The sequence below is a fragment of the Podarcis cretensis genome (assembly GCF_951804945.1).
Source record: "Podarcis cretensis genome assembly, chromosome: 13".
In the NCBI taxonomy this organism is placed as follows: Eukaryota; Metazoa; Chordata; class Lepidosauria; order Squamata; family Lacertidae; genus Podarcis; species Podarcis cretensis.
In genome coordinates, this window is record NC_137182.1 from 29,853,100 (window position 1) to 29,864,158 (window position 11,059).

Sequence of the window (11,059 nt, forward strand, 5' to 3'; positions counted from 1 at the left end):
GTATTGCATGTAATTGGTATGTTACGTAAGTCCTGTTACTGTTTTAAATTTTCAACTCACCTAATTATCTATCTATATATCCAGACATATAATATTTTATATTTACATTATTTTATGTATGTTTTTATTACATTGTAAATCACTTTGGGGTGCCTCGTGGGATGCAATTCATGGGTGAGATGTTATTATTATTATTACTATTATTATTATTATATCTTCTAAAAGCGTTGAGGAAATAATTAATCAGGCCTCTAGTCTCTCCTTCTTAATCTTGAATATTTGAAAACTGGCTGTGGTTTGTTAGAGGTGGAAAGAAAGACAAGCTGTATACCCTCAGAGGCAAGCTGTATACCCTCAGAGGCACTGTCATCACTCCCCAGATGCTATAGAGTCCTGGCATTGAAAGCAGAGTAAACACACAGCTCCCTTTGAAGAACAGAGATGAACCCATTTCAGTCCCAGGTACAATGTGCAATTTCTACTTTCCTGTCTCTTGTGATTGGTGGGAGCTGGCCAGCTGCACCCCATCCTATTCTTGTGCACTACGTTTGCCTTCAGTGACTGTGCCCATCACTTTCAGATGGGAGGAAGCACAGCAGTGCACAGCCTTTATTAACAATCAGTTCTAATACTAGAACATGGGTTGCGCTGTGGTCTAAACCACTGAGTTCCATTGCACCATAAGCGGTTTAGTCATGCTGGCCACATGACCCAGAAAGCTGTCTGTTGACAAACGTCGGCTCCCTTGGCCTGAAAGCAAGATGAGTGCCATCAACGAATGGTGGAGTTCCTCCGACCGGAGGAACTTGCTCCGTGGAAACTGGGTCTTCCCGCCGCGGCGAAGGTGGGGACCCGCTAGAAATCCCAGGTGGAAGAAGGCTGGGAACGTGGGGTTCGGCAGAGCACCAGGAGCGCCTCCCCTACTCGCGGGGAACCCCATTTTGGGGCTCCGGAGCGAAGTAGGGTGAGCGGTGCGGTGCTGCAAACTGATTGCTACTTTCACGGAGGGAAGCCACATAGTCATTGCTGGAGAGCGCTGACTTTTTCCTGTCGACAATTGGACTCTAAACAAGTACCCGTGAGTAGAAACAGAAAATTGGATCAAGAAACACCTTAATTTGGCCCCGAAGCGGGAAGGTTCAAAACAGGAAGTCCGCCTTCCGCTTTTTGTAAATAGACTGAAGCAAAAACTCTGTAAGCTAATAGCCTGGAAAGCTGCTTTGTAAAGGTCGAAATTTCCTTCATTTATAACCACTAAAACCCCCTTGGAAGCAGGAGAAAAGGGGGGAAAATTTGACTGTTCAAGCCTGCAGGAGAGGGACCAAAGAAAAATAAGTTTCCACCGTCTCAAACCTGGGAACGGGGTGTCAGAGACAGAAATTGCTGGAGACGTCCATTGACTGTGAATGGAACTTTTTGTCAGATAGCTAAAAAAGAGAAACAAACTGATTCCAATGTTGCCTTTTGCATTCTAAAGAAACAAAATATTTGAAAATTGAAAGTAACTTTCTTTTGTTGGACATGCTTTAAAAAGATGGACACAAATAGAAATTGTCTCCTCTAGAGGGAGCTTGTCAAATTGTTGCTGCAGTTCACTTGGAGACTTCACAGCTGTGAGATTAAAATCGTGGGACCAGACTGTGACCTTGAATAAAAATGTGTTTGGAAGAAGTCTTGGTGCTTGCTTTTTGCAAGACAAGTGCTTTGCTGGAGCAGTTGCATGAGAAGATGGATTTGATGAATGAGAAGTTGGATTTGATGACTGCTGTAGTCAGTGAATGTGGACAAACGGAATGTTGACACAGAAATCATACAGGGACCAACTCAGGAAACTGGTTTGACTGGGCAAATGCAAGGGCAGATGATAATGGAGGAGGTTGCGGTTGTACCTCAAGCAATACAAATGGACAGATCCGAGGCCCTGCAGGAGCATAAGCTGCTGTTTTGGAAGATTGAATTTGGAGTGGGCCAGAGGGAGTCTGGAGCTGAGGAGGCTCTTAACTTTGGAGGGACTTTGAAATATGCTGTTAAATATTTTTTTGGATTATATTGATGACTGTGGGGAGTGGGACTGTGGGGAATGGGCTGGTCTGATGAGGGGAGATGGAGATAATTATGGGCTGAAATCCCCCAGAGACCTACTCCTCAATGAGAAAGGAAATAAATCAAGAAAGAGACCAACAAAAGACAAGGAAAAGTGCAAGTATAAACAACAAGAAGAAGATCTGCAGAAGGGGCATGGAAGAGACTTAAGAGCCTCGGACATAAGATTACCAGGTTGATGGACTAGATGGAATGGACAGTAAGGACTGACATAACCCGAGACCAGGAAGAAGGGACATTGGATGAAAATTGGAAGACTCTATAAAGAAAAACTCTAAAAAGGAAGACTCTAAAAAGAAAAACTTTTATTTTGGGAACTAGTGTAAGATTAATGAATATCAGGGAAAATGTTGGGATGAAACTGTCTGGCTTTAGTAGAAATGATATAAGGAGTTATGTATAAATAAGTATTAAGCTTTAAGTTTTAAGGTATTTTACGGTAAGATAAGGTTAAATAAAGTAAGGCAAATTGAATAATAGAATATGGTGAAAGATGGAAAGGATTTGCTGAGTTAATTAATTGGTTAGACTATTAAGATAAATTAGTTTTTTTAAAAAAATGAAAAAGATGGAAAGAAATTGCTGAAATAACTAATTAAGCTAGAATACAAAAAGTAAAAGCAAAAATGGAAAGGATTTGCTGATACAATTATTGAATTAGAATACAAAAAAGGGAGGTGTGAGGAGGTCAGGGAAATAAGCAAATGAAAGAAAGGATATGGAATGACTGATTCAGTTTCTTTAATTATTTTTATTTTTCTGTACTTTGTATTTTTTGTTCCTTTTTTCTCTCTTTTTCTTTTTTCCCCCTTCTCTTTTTTTACATTTCTGTAACTTCTTTGAAACTTATATTATTATAAAAAAAAAAAGAAAGCAAGATGAGTGCCACAACCCCATAGTCGCCTTTGACTGGACTTAACCATCCCGGGGTCCTTTACCTTTACCTTTTACCTTCTAATACTAGTGCTTCCCTTGTGGTTTCTAATGTCCCCTTTACTGTACACTGCACCCAATACAGTGGCTTTTTTATGGATAAACCACACAGCGATACCACAGCAGTTTACTCTTCACAGAGCTACACCTCCCGGCACCCTGAGCAAAGGGTCCTTTGAGGGAGGAAATGTGCTTTGAATGTGCTATAAAGGTGCAATGTGCATACACTGCCTGGTGAGATATATGGTATTTATATTAAAGCATAGTGATAATATCAGGATTTGCATCATTAGCACATTTCATTCAGACCTGGTTTCTCTTTTATCTTTGGTGTCAGTGAAGGGGTGGGGTTTTTTCCCTTTGAAAATGCCTCTTATCAGTGTTGCATGGTCAAGTTGGGTTGATATAGAAGTGGCTTAAACGACGTAGGTTTAAATTCAAAATATTTATATCATAATCTGCGCCAAGTAAAATAAATGTTCCTCTTCCTTTCCCACCCCAACCCACTGTTTTTTCCGAATCATATCTGAGAATGGAAGTATGTGGTTTTATGTAATTGACACACAGATTCCCCCCAAAATTCTGGAGTTTTTGTTAAAAAGATTCATCTGTACTATACTATTTGTGTGGCCATAATGACCCTTACAAACTTCGGGTAGTGGTATCTTTCAAGTTACAGGGAAATGCAGTGAAAGTCTAATGCATACATAGATTTTATTTCCTATTCTAGATTAGCCTACCTATGATGCAGGTCGAAGCTATCAATGGCACTTCAGTGTCTGAGTTTGAGCTTGATGGGTTCCTCAACTTGGGCGACTATGGCATACTCCTCTTTGCCATCTTCTTGGTGACCTACCTGCTCATCCTCAGTGCCAATGCTCTCATCTTCAGCCTCATCTCTGCCACTCCTCGCCTTCACGTCCCCATGTATTTCTTCATTGCTGTGCTGGCCACCTTGGAGGTGTTCTACACCACCGTTACCATGCCCAGGGTGCTGGTGGACTTTCTGAGAAGCAAGAAGTCCATTTCCTTGAGCAGCTGTCTTCTGCAAATCTATTTCTTCCACAGCTTTGGGACCTCGGAGGGCTGCTTGCTCGCGGTGATGGCTTACGACCGGTACTTAGCCATCTGCACCCCTTTAAACTATATGACCAAGATGACGCCCAAACTTTGCGTCCAGCTAGTTTTGGCATGCTGTGTGTGTGGTTTTGTGTGTCCTTTGCCGGAGATTGTTCTGACTTCCAGGTTGCCCTTCTGTGGGCCTAGTCATATAGATCATATATTCTGTGACTTCCCCCAGGTGATCAGTCTTGCTTGCACAGACATATCGACCAGCATCATGTTGGATTTCGCCCTCCACACCATCATCGTCCTGACCCTCGTCTCCCTCATCCTTCTTTCATACATTAAGATATTGAAAGTCATTGTTAAGATCAATAGCTCAGAGGGGCGCCAGAAGGCTTTTTCCACCTGTGCCTCCCACCTCATTGTGGTCCTTACTTTTTTTGGAACTGTTAGCTTCATGTACATGCGTTTGACATGGATGGGATCGGGACGTTATGACAAGATTGTTGCAGTCATCTACGCCTTTCTTACCCCTCTCTTCAACCCCATCATCTATTCTCTGAGAAACAAAGAAATCAGAGATGTGATCAGAAAGACTGTTGGGTTCCCATGTGCCAGCAACATATGAGGTGGTTTCTGAACTTCTTGCAACATCGGGAAGTCATGCCACAATCAAAAGTCCTGCTCACCCAGTGATTGCTGCTGTAATTATTATGATGTGGGGGGGGGGGGAGAGATGAATGTCTAACAAAATATATTTCCACAGTTTCACTTGTAAGGAAAAGTGTGATAAATTCAAATAAGAAGAAACAGAATTCAAACTTTCTTACCTCCCTTTGGAATTTTGCATGTAACATGTTTGTAATATCTAGATTAACCTAGGCATACATTTGCGATCATCAGCATGTAATGTTGCACCTCAGCATGGATGCTCCACGATTGTGAAGCTCTTAATACTCCATTGTACCAATTTAAATGTAGCACCGTTCCTATTTTTAAGTTTGGTATAGAGTAGTTGCTTTGGAAGACGATCATCAGGCATCAACACAACATGACCAATCCAACGAAGTTGATGTTGGAGAATCATTGCTTCAACACTTTGTTTCTTCCAGTAGACTGATATTAGTTTGCCTGTCTTCCCAAGTGCCTGTCTTCCCAAGTGATGTGTAAAAACTTTCGGAAACACCATTGATGGAATCTTTTGAGGAGTTGGATATGGCGTTTATAAGTGGTCCATGTTTCATAAGCATATATCAAGGTTGGGTAATAAGATGGGAAATCACTAAACCCCTGTATTTATTACATTGACTAACGAAGGAGAGATATTAAATTATAAATATAAATGTTTTTAATGATTGGCTTATATTTATTTTTATTTATTGTGTGGTGTAGTTGTTAAGAGCAGTAGTCTCATAATCTGGGAAACCGGGTTCGCGTCTCCGCTCCTCCACATGCAGCTGCTGGGTGACCTTGGGCTAGTCACACTTCTTTGAAGTCTCTCAGCCCCACTCACCTCACAGAGTGTTTGTTGTGGGGGAGGAAGGGAAAGGAGAATGTTAGCCGCTTTGAGACTCCTTAAAGGGAGTGAAAGGCAGGATATCAAATTCATACTCTTCTTCTTATTTATTTATTTATTATTAAAAATAAAAATTTAATGTCTGTTTTGTTAGTTGGTATTATAGATACAGCACAGAGAATCTCTGGAAATCATTTGAAAACACACACACACACACAGAGAGAGAGAGAGAGAGAGAGAGAGAGAGAGAGAACAACTATGCTGCCACAACAGCCAGTTAGTGGCCAAAGAAAAAGGCCTGTTGGACGAAAAATAAAGTTTGCTTGCTGGTGACAGGAAAGCTGACTAGGGCCAGTCTAGTCTCCCATGGAAGGTAGTTCCACAATCTGGGAACAGCCACTAAGAAGGCCCTCTCCTATCTTCACCAACCTGCCTGTGAGTGAGATGGGACTGAGAGAAAGACTTCCTCGGAATATCTCCAAGCCGAGCAGAATCATATAGAGAGAGATGGTCTTTCAGATAGCCTGAACTCAAGCTATATAGGGCTTAGTAGGTCATAACCAAAGCTTTGAATGGTGCCTGGAAACGGACCGGTAGCCAGTGGGGTTTTTGAAACAAGGCGTTTCTGTTCTCCCTTATGGTACTCAATTGAGCATCAATTTCTAGCAGGAAACAGGACTGGTTGAAGGCATGGCAATGAGGGATGAGTTCAAGACAGCTGCATTGGCTGTATGATAAGGAGTAGTTGGCCCTATGGGGGGCAACAGTTTCATCTTCCCTCTCTTGGAAGCTCCAAACAAGGGTCCCTGATTATCAATATCAGGATATATTTTTGGATTACAGCAATCCTAGGCGAAAAGACCAGAGAAGTGTGGAATCTTTGCTGTGAGTATTCAAGAGAAACAGTCTAGTTATGGAATATCCATCCACAGTGCTTAGTAAGGGGGAAGATTGAAGTTATGAAAGTTATGAAAATTATGTTGTGTGTGTGTGTGTGTGTGTGTGTGTGTGTGTGTGTTAAAAGAGGATCGCTTTTAACACCCAGACATAAGTTGATGCTGATCTATCAGAAGGGGTGGAGTAGGAAAAATTAGCTTACATTGCTCTTTTGGGAGATCTGTTTTGATTATTCATTTGTTTCCTGCTTTCTTTGCTTTTTAAAAAACATCCTTCAAGTAAGGTGCATGACAACTACCCAAATTGACTATATTTAAAGCTCCCTCATTAATTATAAGAGCAAACCTTTTCAGATGAGAGGCATTCCTTCCCTTTCAAGTGATTTGCAGCCCACTCCTAACTGGATTTTTGTGTTGGCATCTCGGGAGACAAGTGAATAGTGTGCCTTCTGGGATAAAGTCCAACCATTGGGGAGTTACAGCGCCAGCTGTGGCTGTAGAGACCAATATGGGACAGACTGCAGGTGCACTATGGCATTTCTTTTCTCTGAACCCTTCAGCGCACTTACTCACAAATAAACTCAGTGGAAATTACTACTCCCTGATGAGTGTGTTGTGTGAATTGCAGCCCAGAGGCTCCTGTGGTGTGTGAAAAAGAGTCAGCCTAATGTTTGGTGCCTCCAGAGTTTTTGGATCCAATTTCTTGCAGTCAAAAATCCTCCAGGTATAGGTTTTTTTTTTTAAATGATATTTATTAAAGTTTTAAATAGACACATATAGACACAAACAACAGTAAAAACATAAACCAACAAACAGACAAATCAAAAACAAGTATACATTCAAACCTTATTTTCTAAACCTAATTTCGCCGACCTCCTCACACCTCCCCCTTCTGTATTCTAATCTCATTTATCTTGTCAGCAAATCCATTTCCATATTTCCCATAGTTTTTGTTAATTCTATTCTTTTTCCTTAATCAACGCCCCTGCAAACCACTAATTTTTAAACCCATATCTTTTTAGCCTTCATTAATTTTGTAATGTTTATTAAGATAGTCTTTGAACTTCTTCCAATCTTCTCTTTGTCCTGGTCTCGGATTCTCCCAGTCATCTCTGCCAGTCCCATGTATTCTGTCATCTTCACCTGCCATTCTTCCAGAGTGGGTAGATCTGGTGTCTTCCAATACTTTGCGATAAGAATCCTTGCTGCTGTAGTAGCATACATAAAAAAAGTTCTATCCTTCTTTAACACCACATGGCTTACCATACCCAGGAGAAAGGCCTCTGGTTTCTTCAGGAAAGTATATTTAAATACTTTTTTCATTTCATTATATATCATTTCCCAGAAAGCCTTAATCCTTGGGCATGTCCACCAGAGGTGAAAAAATGTACCTTCATTTTCTTTACATTTCCAACATTTGTTATCTGATAAGTGGTAAATTTTTGCAAGCTTGACTGGGGTCATGTACCACCTATAGATCATTTTCATAATATTCTCTCTCAAGGCATTACATGCCGTGAATTTCATACCGGTGGTCCACAACCTTTCCCAGTCAGCAAACATAATGTTATGACCAATATCTTGTGCCCACTTAATCATAGCTGATTTAACTGTTTCGTCCTGTGTATTCAATTTCAACAGCAAGTTATACATTTTTGACAAATTCTTAGTTTTGGATTCTAGCAACTCTGTTTCCAGTTTTGATTTTTCCACCTGAAAGCCAATTTTCCTGTCCAACTTATAGACCTCCAATATTTGATAATAATGAAGCCAGATTCGCACTTTATCTTTTAGGTTCTCAAAACTCTGCAATTTCCACTTATCGCCCTCCTGTTCTAAAATTTCACAATATTTTGGCCATTTAGCCTCCATATTAAGTTTTTTCAAAGCTTTTGCCTCCATTGGTGACAGCCACCTTGGAGTTTTGTTCTCCAGCAAGTCTTTGTATTTAATCCAGACCTTATACAATGCTTTCCTGACAATATGGTTTTTAAAACCTTTATGAACTTTAACCTTGTCATACCACAAATATGCATGCCACCCAAAGAAATTGTTAAATCCTTCCAAATCCAAAATGTCTGTGTTCTCGAGAAGCAGCCAGTCCTTTAGCCAGCAGAAAGCTGCTGATTCATAATAAAGTTTCAAATCTGGCAGGGCAAATCCCCCTCTTTCCTTTGCGTCAGTTAAAATCTTAAATTTTATCCTGGGCTTTTTGCCCTGCCAGATAAATTTAGAGATATCTTGCTGCCAACCCTTGAAACAGTCCATCTTGTCCACAATTTGCAAAGTTTGAAACAAAAACAACATTCTAGGCAATACATTCATCTTTATAACTGCTATTTGACCAGACAAGGAAAGCTTCAAATTTGACCAGATTTCTAAGTCTTTTTTCACTTGTTTCCAACATTTCTCATAATTATCTTTAAATAAATTCATATTTTTAGTTGTCATATTGATCCCCAAATATTTTACACTCTTGACCACAGTTAAACCTGTCTCATTCTGAAACTTCTCTTTCTCAATAGCTGTTAAGTTTTTCTCTAATACCTTAGTTTTTAACTTATTCAATTTAAACCCTGCCATTTGGCCAAATTCTTGCATCAGTTCCAAAACTCTTTTAGTACTAGATTCTGGCTCTTGTAATGTAAGTACCAAATCATCTGCAAAAGCTCTCAATTTATATTGTTTCGCTCCAACCTGAACCCCTTTAACCAGCTGGTCCTTTCTTATCATGTTTAACAAAACCTCCAGGACCGAAATAAAGAGTAACGGGGAGATTGGGCACCCCTGACGTGTCCCTTTCTCAATTTTAAGTTCTTCCGTGATCACATTGTTCACTATAAGTTTAGCCCTTTGTTCAGAATATATTGCGCCTATACCGTTTTCAAACCCTTGGCCTACCCCCATGCCCTGGAGATTCTTCTTCATAAAGGTCCAAGAAATATTGTCAAAGGCTTTCTCCGCGTCCACAAATATCAAAACAGCTTTTGTGTTTATATTCACTTCTAACATCTCCAAAATGTCTTTAATATTCCTTACATTATCTGATAAATGTCTTCTCGGGAGAAAGCCTGCTTGGTCACTATGAATCTCCCCCATCAATACTTTTTTCAATCTTCTAGCTAAAATGTCAGCAAAGATTTTGTAATCCACATTTAGTAAAGAAATTGGGCGGTAGTTCTTAAGTTGGGTCTTCTCAGTCTCTGTCTTCGGTATAAGCGTGATGTAGGCCTCTTTCCACGTTTCAGGTGCCTTTTTCCCCTCAAGAATTTCGTTACAGACTTCCTTCAAAGGTTGTAATATCCATTCCTTTAAAGCTTTATAATATTTGGAAGTCAGTCATTCAGGGCCCGGAGATTTGCCCAGTTGCATACTTTGAATGGCACTCTCTATTTCTTGTTCAGTTATTTTCTGATTCAGAAGTACTTTACCCTCACTTGAAATTTCCTTCAATCCATTTTTCTCCAAAAATTGTTCTATATCAGAGTCTTTTTGTGGCCCTTGTGCATACAATTGTTTAAAGTATCTCTGGAAGCAACTTCTGATTTCAGTTGGGTTATAAATGTTCTTTCCATCCACTTCCAGATTTGTCACTGTATTCAATTTTTGTCTCTTCTTCAATTGCCAAGCCAGAAATTTACCACATTTATCGGCGGATTCAAAGGTCTTCTGTCTCATTTGTTTAATTTTCCATTCTATTTCTTGGTTCATCAATTCCATATACTGGACCTGATATAATTTAATTTCTCTCAAGATCTCCTGAGACTTTGGTTTTAATCTTAATTTCTTTTCTCCTTCTTTTATCTTTTCCAAAATCTTATCCTTTTTCGCGTTCTGGCTTCTCTTTTTTATTGCATTTTGTTGTATCAAGAACCCTCTCATAACGGCTTTACTTGCGTCCCAGATTACTCTTTTTTCAATGTTGGTCTTCAGGTTGATCTCAAAATAGTCTCTCAATGTTTTTTGGGCCTTTTTACAGAATTCTTTGTCTCTGAATAGGGTGTCATTCATTCTCCATCTGAAGGTGCCAGCTGTTGTTTGGTTCATTTCCATCTTCACGGTGTTATGGTCAGAGCATGTTTTCGGGCAGATCAAAAATCCTCCAGGTATAGTTGGACTTTAGGAGATATTTATATTTATACTCAATAGGGTATGTTGATTTCCTGGGGAAACAGTTTTGTTCTGAAGAACTATAGTCTGAGGAATAATAAACAAGGGATTCCCACAGGGGTCTTGGAAAGGTATAATATTTTCCCATTGTGGATGAGGGGATTGGTGCACCTAAAGGATTGTCTCACTTCTCTACACGCCGAACCAAAATCACTGCATTCTGCGGGAGAGGTTATCCTGCAGCACTGTCTGATCTTTCTGCACAATATCAGAATTGAGCCTTTGCCATTGGAGCATTTACTCCTTGGAACATTAAACGTTAAACCTAAGAGAGGCACCATCACTGTTGTTTTCTCGGCACCAGCCAAAGATGTTCTTCTTTCAACAAGTCTTCTAAATTAGGGTATTTGTCAATGTTGGTATCTGTATTGGATAT

General features: G+C 40.0%; 1 protein-coding gene across 1 annotated transcript; it reads left to right on the forward strand.

The window, feature by feature from the left end:
• The first annotated feature begins 3,748 nt into the window (after positions 1-3,748).
• Positions 3,749-4,760, forward strand: LOC307200165 (olfactory receptor 6N2-like). Its single transcript, XM_079948580.1, has one exon. It carries the CDS (start codon positions 3,779-3,781, stop codon positions 4,727-4,729), a length of 951 nt encoding a protein of 316 aa, XP_079804706.1. The 5' UTR covers positions 3,749-3,778; the 3' UTR covers positions 4,730-4,760.
• The last annotated feature ends 6,299 nt before the right edge of the window (positions 4,761-11,059 follow it).

Excerpts from the sequence above, each read along its gene's own strand:
- LOC307200165 (XM_079948580.1), top strand. The coding sequence starts at position 3,779 with ATGATGCAGGTCGAAGCTATCAATGGCACTTCAGTGTCTGAGTTTGAG.